The sequence below is a fragment of the Lytechinus variegatus genome, chromosome 5, assembly GCF_018143015.1.
Source record: "Lytechinus variegatus isolate NC3 chromosome 5, Lvar_3.0, whole genome shotgun sequence".
Lineage (NCBI taxonomy): Eukaryota > Metazoa > Echinodermata > Echinoidea > Temnopleuroida > Toxopneustidae > Lytechinus > Lytechinus variegatus.
The window spans coordinates 19,628,401-19,647,227 of record NC_054744.1 but is presented as its reverse complement, the minus strand read 5'-3'; the positions used below and the strand labels follow the sequence as shown (position 1 = coordinate 19,647,227).

General features: G+C 35.6%; 1 protein-coding gene across 2 annotated transcripts; it reads right to left on the bottom strand.

Moving 5' to 3' along the window:
• Positions 1–3,779: 3,779 nt before the first annotated feature.
• Positions 3,780–16,839, bottom strand: LOC121415664. 2 transcript variants are annotated; one of them, XM_041608965.1, is made up of 3 exons: positions 16,629–16,839; positions 7,782–9,024; positions 3,780–4,736 (listed from the first exon to the last, which is right to left on the bottom strand). In XM_041608965.1, the coding sequence occupies exon 2, from the start codon at positions 8,748–8,750 to the stop codon at positions 7,782–7,784; it is 969 nt and encodes a 322-aa protein (XP_041464899.1). In that variant the 5' UTR covers positions 8,751–9,024; positions 16,629–16,839; the 3' UTR covers positions 3,780–4,736. The 2 variants fall into 2 exon arrangements, with proteins under 2 accessions (XP_041464899.1, XP_041464900.1); XM_041608966.1 differs by having other exon boundaries at positions 3,780–4,708.
• Positions 16,840–18,827: the final 1,988 nt, after the last annotated feature.

Sequence of the window (18,827 nt, the reverse complement as noted above, 5' to 3'; positions counted from 1 at the left end):
TGTTTAGGTGATGTTTCAAGAAGAACAGTTTCAAATGATGACATTCAATAAAATTAAAGATATCACTGAGTGTTGTACATAATAACCATGACGTTTCCACAATCATAACAACAACTAACACATTCAAAATTTAAAGCGTGGTTCAATAAAGTACATGTATATCACAATAATTAATCTAAATGATTTGAATTAAATATCATACATCAAAGCACGAAATTTCATAACATCCTGTTTAAATGTGATTAATGATAATCAATGATATTAAAACAGGATGATATCAAAATATTTAGTACATCCAGCTTTTGGGGGATGGGGGAGGGGGGGGGAATTCAATATCAAAAAAAGTTATAAAAGTCCTCCACAAGAAGGATGGATGTAATAGACCATAATAATGAAGCAAAAACTGAGTCTGAAATGACAGTGAAAGCAAAATATTGATATTCATTTTCCAACAATGCCATTGTTGGTGCGCATTTTTTTTTTTAGGTGGTGGGGTCATGCAATTGAATGAATAAAGTGGCAGAAAAAAACAAAAGAAAATCTTACCCCAAATGCTAATATTACACCAGGGGCCCGAAACACAGAGCTTAGTATATGATCGTAGACCATTTCTCTACGATTTATTGCAATGACTCCAATGTACAATCAATCGTGAAAATCGAGTGTACGATCAATCGCTAACCTTTGTTTTACAGGATCCAGTAGATAATTCCAACTGGGGTAAACCATAATATATTTCTTTCCACAGACTTCTATTTCCTTCTGTGGTCACTGTTTGTGAGGCATATCAAGATTCTTCCTCAGTAATGAAACCATATTGACCGGGAACACACCTCTCATCTAAAATAGGCTGTGAATTACAGTTTTATGACAGTCAGTATGAATTGTAATTGTGATTAAGCTGCTTTCACATGCCATATAGTATGGTGTGCTGCTCCCATTTCTGATACATGTATGCAATCATTGATATTATTTTAATACCAGTCTAAATTCAACTGTAAAAAAAAACATACTCATTAATCTACGCATATGTTCATTATGATTACTCTACGCATAAATCTGTCAAGAACACATAAAAGAGCACGTACTCTTCCTAGACTTCTCATTTTCTTAGTGATTACATTATACATGGCAGTTTGGTTCAGAAGCACATAATCATCTAATTCTTCCTCTAAAACATACTAAATAAATATGTTACTACACAGCATGTGCATGAATTACATTGTATGTCTGAATTCACATGACATGTATATGCAGCAATGGACATCAACATACACATGCTATCACATTTTTATGTGCCTCTAAAAGATTCTATGATCATTTGGGGAAAAGGGATTTTTCATATTTCAGGAACTATTTCAACATTAAAAATAAAAGGCAAGATTAGAGGCATATTTGATAACAATTCAAAAGTGAAAAAAGGAATGATTAAAAATCAACTATGCCTGCTTTTGTATATACTGTCCAATCCTTTTAGACACATTTCATTAACTTATATGTTGCTTCTTTTACATCTCCTGAAGATACATTTAAGTCCTCAGCTGGTTTTCAATTTAAAGTGTTGATTTTGTTACTTTTTTGTAAGTTCTTTACTTTGCCGAGCTAAATTCAAGCAAAATACTTACTAATATCCATTGTGATGTCATAAAGATGTCATAATGCGCAATGAATGTATCCATCTGTGTGCAGAATGTATGACTGCACGTATCACATTTATAAACTGCACACATGCCAGACTTAAGTCTGGAAGGCGATTGACTTGTATTTAAGCATAATACTTGGCCCAAAAATGCAATTGAATATCAAAGATGGTTAAGTATCAAATTGAATACTGGCCCTGCAACCTATAAGGATGAAATTTCTCTTAAAGTACAGCAACTCAATAACCGTTCAAACCAGTTCTCTCAAGCTTTTTTTTTAAAATAATTTCTCCATTGGTCTATCATTGGTACTGAGTCTGTATTGAAAGACTACTAAGAGGGAAGATGATAGCAACCAATCCGGATATGACAATGGAAAACAAGAGAGCTTGAGACACAAGAAATGTATAAATAGTTCCTGTAGATGCTAACTCAAATCACAGCCATACATTAAGTCATTGATTTTGAATTCTTGAACATTGTTTAAGGAATAAACCATGTATTTGAAAACTGTATTGATATACCAAAGTGAAGGCTTTAATAAGGCAAGACTTGGTTTGGCACCTGGGGTTTGGCACTGAACATGTAAGTCAGTACTTGCATGCTGTCTTCTTTCCATCTATAAATCATGATGAAATATTTCAGAATATGGGATAGATACTCAAGTTTTCATATGATATATTACATATTGTTCATAAATGAATTTTAATATTCATTTAACTCATGACCCCATCCACAAGAATTTGTTGCTAAACCTATTTCTACTCTTGCCAGACTGTGCTTATGCATATGAAGTCCATTGCATTCCAAGTCTCAAAAATGAATTCATAACCTCAGTTGCCACTTGACAGTTGTTTCTGAAGGGCCTCTTTTTGCTAGATCTAGAGAGACCAAACAAGATTTGTGCAATTAATTACAGATCTATGGCCCAATCCATGGATGAAAAAAGATTTATTTTTAGCTGAATTTCATAAGGAATATTCCAGACATTGCTCACCACTGACCAGTGAACAGTTAACATACATAACATGGCAAGGATGATGACAGTACCGAAGAGTGACATCAGTTGCCATGGTGGGCTGGTTCTAAACAGAGTTGAAGCTGACGATCGTCTGTACACATTTGTATAAATTTGCAAATGACTTTGGCTCATCTGAAAAATAGGTTGCAAGCGGTCAAATTCCGATACCAGCCATTTTCTCCCATGAGAAACACACGCTTTCATTCAGCGGGTTTATTTGTTTAGAACCAGGCCGCCATGAAACCATGGCAACTGACGTCATCGCTTCAGTACTCTATTGCAAATGGAATAGACCAGAAAATGAGGGATCCGAATACTTTTCTGATATCAAGTTATCGTGAGGCTCCATCTTGGTTCAGTTCCTGGATCGCATCCTGGAAGTTTACTCTTGAGTCACACTGATGTTCCAAATGAATCTAGAGCCATTATTTGGCCTGGTCACTAGAAAGGCCTGGATACTCAAAGTTTAGCAATGATCATAGACATAATTTTATCATTGATTGCACTGACCACAATGTACAATCAATCATACAAAGCAAGTATGAAATCAATTGCTTGGTTCTGTGTAACCTACCCCTAGCATTCAATTTCTCAGTGTGACTATGGGTCTCATTACCTACATGTATCATTCACTTCAACAGCTCCATGTTTCTTTCTAATGGGTTTCATTTGAATCGACATATCTTCCTGTTCTTTCCTCTGCTTCCTCCTAGATAATGAAAACCAGCCCTTCTTCTCTGACTTCTGCTTGGGACTTGGTGGTGAGCTGTATTTTTTGTCAGGTGTTGCTGTTTGTGCTGATTTTTTTTCTGGTACTAGCTTGATTGGTTTTGTGGTCTTTCTTGGTACTTGTGAAGCTTGAGGCGAAGGTTCTATCTCTTTTTTGACAGGTTTTGATAGGTTGCCAACCTCTACAGAACTATCACTGTCTTTCCTAGGTCTTGTAATCGCAGTGTGAAGTCGACCCCAGAAATCATCACTGTTCTCATAACGGATGCCGACATGATGCCGGAGAAGTCTTGGATACTTCGACTTTGGAAGACCAACGTAAATTGGAATCACATTGTAGTTGGTGGAGGCATGCATTTTACGAGAGAACTCTCCACACCCCAGGGCTTCTGTTGAAATCATAAGTATAATATTTGCGGTATTCCGGATGGCTTGTTCGATGGCTGTTAGTTTATACTGCCCTATAATCTTGTCTCTTTCGTAGATGTACCCTCGTAGACCGAGTTTCTCCATCTGTTCATAGATTCTGTCTGCTTCCTCTTTATTAGATTCATGGTTCCACACAAGGAAATCAAATGCCTTTTCTGGCTCCTCAATGGTCTCATGTTTGTCCTTTGATCCAACCACATTTTCATTTGCATCACTGACAGAGGTAACATTGTACGGAGCAGAATCAGTAGAAGACTGTGTATCAGCAACGCTCACCACAGTAAGGTCTTCCTTCATAGGCATACTCATTTTGGACAAACAAACTTGATATGCTCTCCAGCTTCAACTTTGTAAGTCAACTCCATTATACAGGCTTATGCAGATACAGGCTACACTACCTATGTTCCCAGTAGAAATGAATCATACTTTTTACCAGGAAGTACTAAAATCACTTGCAATGTCTTTAATAAATATCTGCTATCCAATCCCAAACAATATGGAAAAACACTTGATGGCAATAAGATAAAGAGGAAACCAAGTCAAATACATGTATGACTCCCAACAGATAAAATTTCCATCAACTTTCTGCTTTCTATTTCCCTCCCAAAAGAAAGGAAAACTGTTCATGAACGGAGGTTGCTGGCTCAGACCATAGTCAGTCAAGTGCAATGTTCCTCTTTCAACGGCCAACTTCCACTTTCGGCTATAGAGAACAATGCATGTGCTTGTTGCTGAAATATCAGTTGTTGTTGTTACACACCAAGTTGCAATACTCTTTCCTGCTGCACAAGTAATTGTCACACTGTTTATTGTCCATGCACTTAATTGGTACTGATCAGCTCATTCATTGGTGAATAAAACTTGGCTACAAATCTTCTGATGACATTGCCTTTAATTAAGCAGTGTAATGGATGGAGCTGTAGATAAAAAGAAAAAAATGAAAGAATAAATGTAAATATTTTCCAAAAGTGAAAAAAAAATGGGTTAAATGGTCGAGTTGAATTGGGAGAAAATTGAAAGAGGAAGAAAGAAAAGGGGTTGGGAGAGAGAAAGAGAGAGAGGGAGAGACAAGCAGATATAGAGAGTAAAGTGATTTAATCCAAAACATAATCAACCATCAGATTAAAGAAGTCAAATTCAACTACAAATATGTACAGTCAAATACAATTTAGAAAAATTCATCATAAAGTATCATATGAATCGATCTTATAATTAAAAAAAATGAAATAAAGCAACTGATACAATGATTTTCTTTCAGTTTATCAATATCTTCATCAAAGTGCCTGTGATTAATTCAACCTTGATGAGGAAATAACTGCATGAAATTTGAAAGTAGGTGAATGAGTAAAAAAAATAAGTAAAACATTTAGAAAAAAATAGACAAGGAATAATAATCAATGTATAAATGTCTAAAAAATTAGATCATAAAGCAATAATCAAAAGTGTGGATAACTGTAACATTTGCTAAAACATATATAGCTATCCACAAAAAATTGAGGATAACTCTCACATTTGCTTATCAAAGCTATCTGTAATTATTTTATATTTTCTCTTTCCTAAGCATCTATTTACATTGGCCAGAAACTCAAATGAAAATAACAAATAATAAGAGAATCTAGAGGCAACCTTTGGAGTAAAACACATAATATTAAAAAAAGGTTCAAGTTAATATTAGTTTGTTCACAATACAGGAATTGGTTTATCAACTCATAATAAAGCAGGGCCTGCTGGGAAAACAGTTTTCAGAACTGATGTGGCTTCCCTGGGTTAATATACCTGTATTATCATTATTAGTAGTAGTAGTAGTAGTAGTAGTAGTAGTAGTAGTAGTAGTAGTAGTAGTAGTAGTAGTAGTAGTAGTAGTAGTAGTAGTAGTAGTAGTAGTAGTAGTAGTAGTAGTAGTAGTAGTAGTAGTAGTAGTAGTAGTAGTAGTAGTAGTAGTAGTAGTAGTAGTAGTAGTAGTAGTAGTAGTAGTAGTAGTAGTAGTAGTAGTAGTAGTAGTAGTAGTAGTAGTAGTAGTAGTAGTATCATCAACTCAGAGACCTAATCAATTTTCATTTTTTTTCTTTAATCCTCACACACTAATACAGAAACACTTATTAAGCTTGTAGGAACACTTTCATCAATGTTATTCCCAGATTTTCATGTTTCTTTCAATATCAAAGAAAGGGTTTTCAGTTGGACAGAAGCACCATAGCATTCAGATCAGGCAAATTGTTGGTTTCTCTTAGAGCTAGAAAATTTCAAGCTACATGTTAAAGTACAAATTTATTGACTAGCAGGGCCCTGGGAACAATTTTTTTCACTGGGGTGCTGATGTAAATTTGAAAAGAAAAAAAAAAGAAAAAACACATTTAAGGGTTTTATTACAAAATGGTGATCCAATCGATCCCAAGAAATTTGAAAAGCAAAGCCAAAAAAATAAGTTTTTCACTACTAAGCACAAATAAAATTGATCCCAAGAAATAGTGGAAAAGCCAAAAAAAAAAGGTTTCACTCCAAAATTAAGGTCATTTTGGTTAGATTTTTCATTTTTTCATATCTTCCAAAATACTTGGGGATGCTGCCTACATTATGGAGAATAATACATGTAGGTCTACACAAAGCAGTATATTCTATCAGTAATAATTCATATCATCAGATAAAATAAACACACTTGAACCTTAACACAACATTGAAGAAAATATCATCAATTGCTCATCATAATAAACAGGCATGCATACTGTTTGTACAAAACCATAGGTTGCTGAGCAGCCATGAATATAATTATCCTAGACTAAATATAGTTCAGTTAGATATTACTGTCCCATTAATAACCATTATTTCCTCATTTTGTGAAACCATAACTCAGTTTGGTTTCTAAGTGATGTAAAATGCAAAGGATGTATTGTCATTGGAGCTGTGTTTATAAATTATCTGTATAATAGCTTTAGCAAAATGGCTAAGAGTCAGAAAAAATAAATATATGGACGAGTCTGATACAATCTTAATGTGAATATAGGTTGATGTTTTATCAGTACGACCTAACAGTGTATTAAAAGAATGGTGCTGTGTAAAATGTAATAATAGACTCTTCCGAAATGGAGTTACTTTTCTAATTTCCCTCAAGTTTATTGAAATGATAATCACTCCAAGAATTATTCTAATCATCCCCAAAACAAGGAGAATGTGGACCATTCTCTAAAATACTATGAATACATATTCATCTACAATGATGGATTCTGATTTGTACCCATCAATGCTGAAAATCATCAAAGAAGATTTATTTTTACACAAGCTAGAAAATGCCAAATAATCTGCATTTCCTATATTTTACAGTCTTTTTATTTTTCATTGTAGATGATGTACAGTACAATGTTGATTTTCAGCTTGTAGATTACAGCCTCCTTTGATATCTATCCCTGAAATTTTTTGTATGAAATCAAATTCCAGAAATCATTTGATACCATAGGGGGGGCCTGAGTGCTTGGATGTTTTTTAAGATTACATTTTCGATAGCTCCTAACACTTGACCTTAATTTCCAATGAAAGCAGTTTACTTCCTGGCTTTGTCTTTTTGTATTTGACCTCATTTTGAGTTTACCCGAATTTGATGTAATACAAAACAAGAAACTGAGCAACTGCACCAAAGGGCTAATATCATTGTCACTTTTTTACCAACTTTTTCTGATATCATGAAATTATTCATGAATTATATCAACATTGACATTTAAGAGGAAAATATTTTATCTCACAAAATATTATCATTGAATTAGTTTATAGGTACAGGTAATGTGAACATCCTGCCACAAGAAGCTTAAAATGGAGTCCCACTATATAATAGCTAACAATTAATTTCATAAAAATGACAGATCAAATACATGTATGACGGGATGCTCAAGGAGAGCCAAAGACAGAGCTCAGTGCAAGTGCTACTCAACAATATACTTGATGGATTTAATTCATTTAACACCAATATCTACCTATCTCTCGTGCTCTGAGGTTGTGTCCATTCTAGAAGCAGTTTCTGCAAAATTTAGTTCAACTTCCTCCACCTTGGCAGTATTGGGCGAGTGAAATGTCGAAACAGGCTGGATACTTGTTGGTGGACTCGAGCATGAACACTCCTTTGAGCCAGCAGGCACGCATACAAGTAACTTACGAAGAGATTTCAAGTTCTTTCTTGATTTGCGTTTACCACCCTTGGCCTTCTTTTTATAGTCACTTGAGGTCTTTAACTTTCTCTTGAACTTTTTCTTTTTGTTGTTCTTGAATAATCCTCTGAATATCTTGTGCTTTTTCCTGCATTTGACAGGAAGAGGCTTCTCAGCTGGGTCATTGTTATTATTTGTCAAGTCAAGATGAGCATTGGAGGATGGGTCATTTTGATTGGAGTCTACCCTGGATTCAACAGAAGCTTCTTTGGTAACTTCAACACAAGAGTGGTTGTTCAGAATGTGAGCTGCTAACTCGTCCCAGAAGAGGTCGGTGTCCGAGTAAGATCGACCGACCCTGGTACTCACGCCACGTTGCTCCTTCAAAGGAATATCCACATAGATCGGAAGCACCTCTGGATGATTTGGTTTGGTCCGCTTACTCTCCACCTCATGTGCAATGCTCCTGTACTTCTGAAAGACCTTATTCTTGAATGAAGACGGCGAGATGAGTTCAATGATAAAGCTAGAAGCCTGCCATGCTCTCACAAGTTGCCGTTGTTTGATAACACCCACCACACAGTCTCGCTTGCTGAGATACCCTTTTAGCTTGTATGTTCCTTCTAAAACTGCAAAGAACCTCTCAGCTAAGCCTTTGTCTTTTTCTCCATGCAGGATAGCAAAGTCATAGGTACAAGTGCAAGAGCTTGTCTCTGGAAACATGCGATCAGACTTGCCTCTACTTTCACAACCTGATACAGAGTCCTCACCAGACACTCGCACCACGTCCATTTCCATGTAAATCGTCTTGCTACATGCTCACTTTAATTGTGGCTAACCGATTCACTGAAACCACATGATCCACTCACCCAGTCAGCCTCAAATCATAACATCAGTACCGACCGCAACAACTTCATGCGCGAGAATGATAACGAGACTCCCAAACAGCTGTTATCATATATGTACGACGTTAAAACTGAAGTAGACACAGCGATGCAACGGGACACATCCTTCCTGGTTCCATCCTATGGTACAAATGCAATGTAACCTCATAGCACCTTGCCACCATTTCCTATACGTAAAAAGAAAGGAAGTAAAATGAATATCATCAGTTTCTAATTCATGATATGATCTGTATTTGGAAAATCTATTTTTAAAACAAATTTGTTATCATCAAATCAGTAAGACACAGCTTGTTGGTACTGACTTCAAGACTTTCTCTCTTTCCATTTCCTTTAATTCAGTAAATTATACCATTTCTTGTAATACTGATCAGGCTTATTTAGGAGAATACAAGTTTTAAAAATTGCTTTAATGTTTCTTTTATCTTAAATAATAATAATAATGTATACCATAAAATTCAGATAAGGAGGTCAATAGTATTTTACTATAAACCAACTGCAGATACATTATCTTTAAAGCTTGGAATAGTAAGAGAAAGAAGTGAGGATAGTGACTCAGGAAACATACTAAGATTAAACTTGCCAACATAATTTTTTTTTTCAATGAGCAAATTTAATATTTTGCTTTTCAGGGAAATGAATTATTCAAACAATTAGAATACATGAACCAGTACTTCCCTCCAATGGTATTATTTTCTCAAAACCAAGATAAATACAAAATGTATCAAAGTCAATAAATATTGTTCATCAGAAAATGATGACATGTTTGTCCCAATTCTTGATTCCCGACTGATAGTAGTTTGCATAGGTCCTGGAATTAGACTTATTATATGAATTAGATTTATCAATATTTATTTTAAGTCAATCATTTGCTACTTATAAGGTTTTTTTTAAGTCAATGATTATTGAAATATCCTGCACTCACTGGCATACTGGTGGTGGGGTTATGTTATGGGGGTACTGCTGCCCCCCCCCAAAAAAAAAAAAATATATATATATTTGGGATCAAATTGCCATAAAAGAAATCGATATACAATAAAAAAAAAAAGTTGGATTATGTTGATTATTTAACCAGAGGAACATGTATTTCTTGATATTCTTTCTTATTTTTGTAAATGAAAATATGAAATGAAATTTATGTGTCAAGATGGTAGTGGAAAATTTTGAACTGCTGAGAAATAAGCAAAAGTACTGTAAGCATGGCTCTCCTGCTAGGCGACGGGTGTTTATCCAAGTAATATCATGTTCTCACATACATGTGCTCATCTTAGATGCCGATCTTAAGTGCACTGGCTTCACAATGTTTATTCCATAGTATAAATTTACTACGATGATATTATAACAATTAACCAATTCTTGCTTGCTGCAACTGACTGTTTCTATAGCTTTTATCTATAGTTGTTAGGCTTAACTTGTAAATTTAGAAAGTCATAGGTCTTTGAATGAAACTATCCTAAACATGACCGAAACAACCACATGGTACTGTGAAAGCTAACGTTACTTTTCATTCTGGATTGAATTTCAAGCAGCACCGTAAACATGTACTCAGTTACATGTGCATCAAGATTAATGACCGTTCATGTTGTTGCTCATTTCAACACTGACATACATATTCAACAGATTCTATAAGATGAAAAGATTTTGGACAAGGAATCATTCTTTACTCAATTAAGATACAAACTAGGCCTGTCAAGGTAAAAAAAACAACACTTTTTTTTAACCTGGAGGGGGTTAGAGGTGACCGTGTGCATAATGCCCTTCTTCTCTTCAAGCCCTTTAATCACCCTTTTATGACTGAACAAGAGTGTCGCTAAGGCAAGCACATAATACGCCCGTCATAACGTGGAAAATGAAGATGTTGGTCAAGCAAGAAAAGTAGAAGTTGGCGACTTCACCTTTGATTAGTAATCCAATGATTTTGTCCATAATAATCCTTACTTATATTTCATTTGTTGTAACATACAATTCCCCTATTCCTATTTAATATTGATGTTACATTGCTTTTATTTGTAATGATCCTAACCCTTTGATATCTTATAGTTAGACATACATTTATAACTGATTGCCATTTTTTTATTTTTTTTTTATTTTTCAATCGATTTTCTATTGTGCCAGGATTATTTCATTGTTCATTGTTTTTATCAGCGAATAAATTATACAATTAGTAGTATTAAAATTAGTTACTGTTCCTTTTAATAATTCAAAATATTTTAGTTTGATTAATATTACCATTTAAGTAACAATATTTGTTTATTTATGTTACTAAGTATTGTTATCTTTGATTTAGATTTTGACTATATTTTCATGTATGATGTGATGATTTATGTTATTCTTTATGTTTTCATCAGGTCATTGATGAAAAACAGTTTTATACTGATCTTTTGTACCTGATTAAATATGTTCTAATAAATAAATAAATAAATAAATGTTTGACCTCGAAATAAAGAGAATTCTTGGGATCTATGCTAGAATCATACACACCAAATTATATGAACCTATAGGTTATAAAGTTAAACTAAAGTTATCACGTTTACAAGGACTGCAGAAGGGTAAGATGAAAACATGTCACTGTGACCTTGACCTTTGACATTTTGATCTCAAAATCAAAAAACTTTCTGGGATCCATGCAAGTATCATACACACCAAATTATATGAGCCTAGGTCAAGTTAAACTGAAGTTATCACGTTTACAACGACTGCAGAGGGGTAAGATGAAAACGTCACTGTAACCTTGACCTTTGGACCTCAAACTCGATAGACTTCCTGGGATCCATGCTAGTATCATACACATCAAATTATATGAACCTAGGTTAAGTTGAACTGAATAACGCATTTACAAATACTGCAGAAGGATAGATGAAAACATGTCACTGTGACCTTGACCTTAGGCCTTTTGACCTCAAAATGGAGATACTTCCTGGGATCCATGCTAGTATCATACACATCCAATTATATGAACCTAGGTTAAAGGTCAAGTTCACCTCAGAAAAATGTTGATTTGAATAAATAGAGAAAAATCAGACAAGCACAATGCTGAAAATTTCATCAAAATCGGATGTAAAATAAGAAAGTTATGACATTTCAAAGTTTCGCTTATTTTTAACAAAATTGTTATATGAACGAGCCAGTTACATCCAAATGAGAGATTCGATGATGTCACTCACCCACTATTTCTTTTGTTTTTTATCGTTTGAATTAAACAATATTTCAATTTTACGAATTTGACAATTAGGACCTCCTTGCCTGAAGCACAAAATGTTAAAATAATGGAATTCCATGTGTTCAGAGAGGAATGAAACTTCATTTCACATGACAATGAGGAAAAAATAAAAATATTTCATATTTCATATAACAAAGTACAAAAGAAATAGTGAGTGAGTGATGTCATCAGTTCCTCATTTGCATACCGACCGAGATGTGCATATAACTGTTTTGTGAAATAGAGCGAAACTTTAAAATGCCATAACTTTCTTATTTTACATCCGATTTTGATGAAATTTTCAGTGTTATGCTTGTTGAATTTTTCTCTTTTTATTCACATCAAGTTTTTGCTGGGGTGGACTTGGTTTACAAGGACTGCAGAAGGGTAAGATGAAAACATGCCACTGTGACCTTGACCTTTTAACCTAAAATCACTAATATGCTTTTCACATTGCATTTCCTAGCTTAACCCCATACTTTCCTTAACCCCGGACTATCCTTAACCCCATACTATCTTTTTTTCGATTCACACTGTCTTTCTTAACCCCATACTATCTGCTCAACCGTGGTTAATGCCTTAACCCCGGACTATCCCTCAGCTCATGAATATTGATGGTTTTACCAAACAGAGCGTGATTAACGTGCAATTCGACTTCTGTGATTGGCTAATGCTTAGCCCCACTTTCCTTAGCCCTGTTTCGTTTTCACACTGCATCTCTTAGCACCGCAATTGTGGTGCTAGCACCACAATAAGCCGGCTAACCCTGCTTTTTTGCAGGGCCAGATAGTACCGTACTATTTACCGTGCTAGCCCACTTTGCTAAAACGTAGTGTGAAAACGAAGTGGGCTAAGCTTAACCCCGGGAAATTGGTGGGGCTAAGACCCCCCCTTAGCCCCACCAATTTAGGACAAAAAGTGCAGTGTGAAAAGCATATAAGCTTCCTGGGATCCATGCTAGTATCATACACACCAAATTATATGAGCCTAGGTCAAGTTAAAATGAAGTCATCACATTTACAAAGACTGCACAGGGGTAAGATGAAAACCTCGCTGTGACCTTGACCTTTGGACCTTAAACTCGATAGACTTCCTGGGATCCATGCTAGTATCATACACACCAAATTATATATGCCTAGGTTAAGTTGAACTGAAGTTATCGCATTTACAAATACTGCAGAATGGTAAGATGAAAACATGTCACTGTGACCTTGACCATAGGCCTTTTGACCTCAAAATTAATATACTTCCTGGGATTCATGCTACTATCATACACATCAAATTATATGAACCTAGGTTAAGTTAAACTGAAGTTATCACGTTTACAAGGACTGCAGAAGGGTAAGATGAAAACATGTCACTGTGATCTTGACCTTCGGCCTTTTGACCTCGAAATTAATACACTTCCTGAAATCCATGCTAGTGTCATACACACCAAGTTATATGAGACTAGGTTAAGTTAAACTGAAGTTATTGTGTTTACAAGGAAAAGTTAACAGACGGACTGACACACAGACACACGGACGGACATCGAGCGTGATACCATAATACGTCCAGTCTAGATGGGCATATAAAAATGCCACTTTGATATAATAAATGCTATCCTTTTGTTGCACATGTTACTAATCTCTTTACTATTATTGCCCCCCCCCCCCCCTCCTCCCCAACAGTGGCAAATTACACCAAATGGATAAATTCTCTATCCCCTCGTACCAAAATCGATACGGAATTTCACTTTACTTTTATATGACTTAGGAGAGGCATTATTGGAGGATCTGTTTTCTTATTGATACCGCACAGCATATTTCAATTAATTTCTGCTTCTCCATAAAAATCTTGTAAAATGGTAATGTAGTTTAAGCGCATTTGCTAGTGTTACAAAATCCATTTCAATGTGTTCAAAGTCAAAAGAGTTCTGGGTTTCTGATCGTCGCATGAATATGCAAGAAATTGTTGAATCTCAATGATTTTTTATCAATACTTCAGCAATCTGATCACGAGCCAAGACCATTTCGATTCATATGCACGTATTTCGCATGAATAATTTTGGTGACCACATGATCCGTGTGATGAACCAATCGGCGGTCTCTGAATCGCCATGTGGAGCTTGGATTTCCACTGAATGCAGTCAATGGACAATATGCCAAATCTGTGCCCCAACCCCTTTCACCAAGTTCCCATAATTGCAATAATAATGCCATATATTGTAATGTACAACCCTTGTTTGTCTTTTAGAAAAGTGCCAAAATGACATCAACAGTTTGCTAAATGCATAGGCCTATTCAAGAAGGCACGCATGCATCCCTGGCATGCATAAAGAACAGTTTCACCAAAATAGTTTAATTTACAATTTCATAACTTGATTATTACTTGGTAAATTTCGATGAAATTTTCAGTGGATTTTGTTTTGTCGACTTTTTTATTTTATTTGTTCAAATCATAGCCTGGAGTACACCTTTAAAGGGCATACATGTACAAACCAGCCGCCTAACTTAAAGGCGTTTTCTTGTCTGAAAATATTTAATAAATAAAGTAAAATTCACATAGCAAAGTGCTAAAAATTTCATCAAAATCGGAACAAATAACGATGTAATTGAATTTTAAAGTTTAGCAATATTCTTTAAATAGTTAATTAGATCGGCTCATGATGTCACATCCCCACTTTCCTTTTTCTTATTTTATTACATGAAATCATAATTGATTCATTTTATCACACATGTGTGTTAGTAGGTCCATGGTTAAATAATATGTCCATTTTATAATGAAATAAGTTAGAGCAATGAATATCTAATGCACTTAATCAGTTGTCAATCCAATTTTTTTCTAGTTCTTGGTCAAAATATATTGGAATAAACCTGATTCATATAATAAAATACAAAAGAACAAGTGGGTATGTGACATCATCAATTTTCTCATTGAATGTTCATGAAGACATGCTTAGAACTATTTCATCAGAATAATGTAAATCTTCAAAATGGCATAACTTTGCTATTCCTTGTCCATTTAAGATCAAATTTTCAGTGTTTTCATTTCCAACAATTAATGCAACATTTTCTTGTCATATAGGCCCGCTTTAATGATAAAACAAAAATTCACTCCTCAGTGCATTAATAATTAAATCTATTTATGTTGCTAAGGAGCAAATACATGTTGTTCTCTTTCAACTCAAAATTTTTTCAGTTTTTCTAGACATGAATTAAGTTATTACTGAGTATTGACTATTTATCCTCTTTAATTGTAAATATCAATACTAGACTAATTGTTATCTCAAAATGTATATTTTAACATAACAGCCATTTACATAGCACAGAGTAAAAATGACAGAGTCATGTATATGTAGTTGTACAGTTTTGGCCAGTTTGCCTCCCGGCTTCCCCTCCCCCCAACCCCCCTCCCCTAGGGCTAGGGTTCAAGAGGCACAGACTGGAACCTCAAAAAAACGAAAAGTTCTCTCCCTCTACCCCAGTCTCGGTCGGCCATTTTGCTACGATTCATAACAAAAACGGCCGATCGAGACTGGGGTAGAAGGAGGGAACTTTTTCTATTTTGAGTTTCCAGTCTGAGCCCCGATATCAGGAAACTGCCACTCGTTAGACCTTCATCCATATAATCGTGGTAAGTGCATAATTTCTGTTTTCACGATTCATTTGGAGAAATATTTAGACCATAAATCACGCTAGTCCCGTGAGTATGGTCAAATACACGGTTAGACAGCTGGCAGCCGTCTGTTTCGAGGAGTTTTTTAACATTTTTTTTTATTTCTCCTCGTACACAGACGGCTCGCTATCGTGCAGCCACCATTAGGGGACTTGCAATGCAAAATCCCCCCGTCGGGGCTTTTCAATTTTTGTCTTTAATGAATAAAAATTTCGAAAATTATGGTGACCAGAGTGCAAATTTATATTCCTTCTTGGCATTAATTGCCAAAAAGCGGAGAAAAATGAAGTTAAAAGGAACAAAAACAGTGACTTACCTCGGCTGTCGCGCAAATTCACTTCCCCGTTTTCTCCGATCTTAAGTACATAAACATATGGCCATTGAGTCCCCTGTACAGATCGCGCTAGAACTTCGGTCTCTGTATTTGGTGAGTGAAGCCAACGAAGTTCAGCTGAACAACCAACAAAACAGAGACCGAAGCTTTTGGTCTAATACACGGTATGCCCTGGCTGGGCTCCCACCCGCACAGCGAGCTCCCTGGGTTAGGGTTCAAGTAGCAGCAGTAACTTTCCCCTTGGTCTTGTCTTTAATTTAATCAAGCTTAATAATATATTCTGTTTTTCTTAATCTTATTTTCATGCTTTCGCCAAAATCATACCAAGGTCAAGTATAGGAATGAATTTCCCTATGATCAAGACAATACACATTTCATGAGCATGTAGGATCATGGCATGTGCGACTCCAGTCCACAAAATGCAAAACTACACTCTAATCCTACTGGATCCGTGGCCTGGGGATGGAGCCCGGTCTTGGTTGAGCGAAACAGCGTGAATCCGCCCTGATGAAGCCCGACCCACTGCCCTGGCTGAATTGGAGTGAAGTTGAATTTGACATGCACGATGTCCTCAAAATACTTACACAAACAAACAATCATTCTGTAAAATATCTAGATGTTTTCGCACTTTGCAGCTTCCGAATTACAAAGATTAGAAGACAGGATCTTCATCCGAGTGATATTTTGAACGAATAACACAAAGTGTAGAAATCTCAGGAAGAATCTTCAACCACCGCCCGTCCACTGCCAACATACACAACGATCGTCATTGAGCCGATGTGTACGTGTAGATCGTAGAGATGTACAGTGTAGATTGATTGGTTTGTTTATTCATTCATTTATAATCTAGAGTAAGAATTACGTAGTCTTGAATTATAATCTTAAAGAAATTCATATCAAATTTATTTTATTCAATGATGATTTTTTTCCTTTATCATATCAGATCACAAATTAGTTTTTTTTACTATTTACGACAAAATTCTAGAATGAGGTCGAGAGGGGGATTCCCTTCTTCATTTATGGGCGTGGTCAAAACTGAGAGTTTTGCCCTCTTCCTTCAGCTGTGGATCGCTCCCAGACTACCCAGAGATCATTGCAGCCTGACTGAGCCTGCGGCAGCTGCGAACAATTTTGAAAGTGGGAGAGGAGGGCTGAACATACACAGAGTCACAATTTGATATTTCCATGTTTTGTGTAGGTTAGCTGTAAAAAGTTGGGGATGAAATGAAGCCCCCCCCCCCCCGCCGGTTCCGTGGCCGCTGTCTATAGGCCTACAGTTGCTCGTGCACTTTTCCACCACCAATCACAAAATTAGCTGTTCATGAAAAATAATAATAAATAATCGCTTTACACCATGAATCATGTTTGGCCCTTTCAAAAATGTATGACTCATTACCCCGATGGCATGGTGTAGTACATTTTTGGTCCCCTATTTCAACGAGTTTCCCTAAATAAGTTTGTGAAATATTTCAGCAATGATATTGCTGCCTTGTTTAAGACCCCTTAAAATGGATTTACAAATCACTAATTATTTCAAGCATTATTGAATAAACATACAAATCTAAGAGTTTAGTACCAATTTCATTACATGAGTATTTTGATTTCCCTTTAAGAAGGATTATTTTCACTGGTACATTAAATCCGCTTTCACTTCTTTGCTTTAGTTATTTATTTATTCTCTTTTCCATTTTTTTTGGTGTAATTCACATTGCTTTCATTTTACTTGTTTGATCTACCTGTCCAGTAGTATGGCCTAGTTTTTTTAACCCAGCAATTTATTTGATCACTTTCTCTATTCAAGGAGTTTTAAGTTTGAGGAGTAAAGACAAAAGACCCATCCGATCACCCGAAAGGAGCCCCCTCTACCACAACTGAAATTAATGACTGACCAAATTTGGAGCCGTCAACTAGAAGCCAACTATATAGTAGTAAGCCCAGTGACATACCCCCTGAACAGCCATTCACTTCCCTTTGACTTCATGTCCAAAGCCGTCATAAGAAGATATTTCAAACGCACTTACTTATCTAAATTTTCATTGCAGGATGGATATACATCAGCCTGATTGCAGACTTACATGTCATTTAGAAATAGAAACTTAGACAAACATGTTGCGATTTTGACAGAGTATAATGTTCATATCAACATCACGTTATACCTTTCCCTTATTTTCATTTTTTTATCGTTTTTTTTTCGGAGGGGGGGGGCTGGAACAGTCTTGAGGGACCCAAGGCCCCCATCTGTACGCCATTAGCCACTTGTCTTGTGATATAAGCAGATTAATGATTACTATCGGGGGCTAAAGATAGTCTGATATTTAATTTTCCTGAAAAAAATGACCTATCATGTAAGTGCAGTATATACACGACACTAATAATTAATTAATATTTTCTAACATCTGCATTTTGAATATTCATATGCAGCAAGAAATCGGAAGATTCTCAAGAAAAAGAGAATGTTAAATTTCTCAAAATAAAAGTGGTATGTATTCATAGGCAATTTTCTTGAAGGATGAAATAGGCTGTAATATAAATTCAGTTTGACTATTGAAAAAAAAATATTTCGAATGAAATTGACAGCTTTGAACATGAGGCAACAGTGCATTTGGAATTTCTTTTGTACTTAGTTAGATTTTAAATGAATGAATTTAGGATACTAGTATACCTTTTTTATGGTGTAAATTTCGTCATGTGATTTTTTTCGCTAGATGGCGCTGTTACAGAACCGTCTAGAGATAGGCCGAGCCAACTGAATTACAGGGGTTCACCCTGACAAAAACTTTATT

Excerpts from the sequence above, each read along its gene's own strand:
- LOC121415664 (XM_041608965.1), bottom strand. The coding sequence starts at position 8,750 with ATGGAAATGGACGTGGTGCGAGTGTCTGGTGAGGACTCTGTATCAGGT.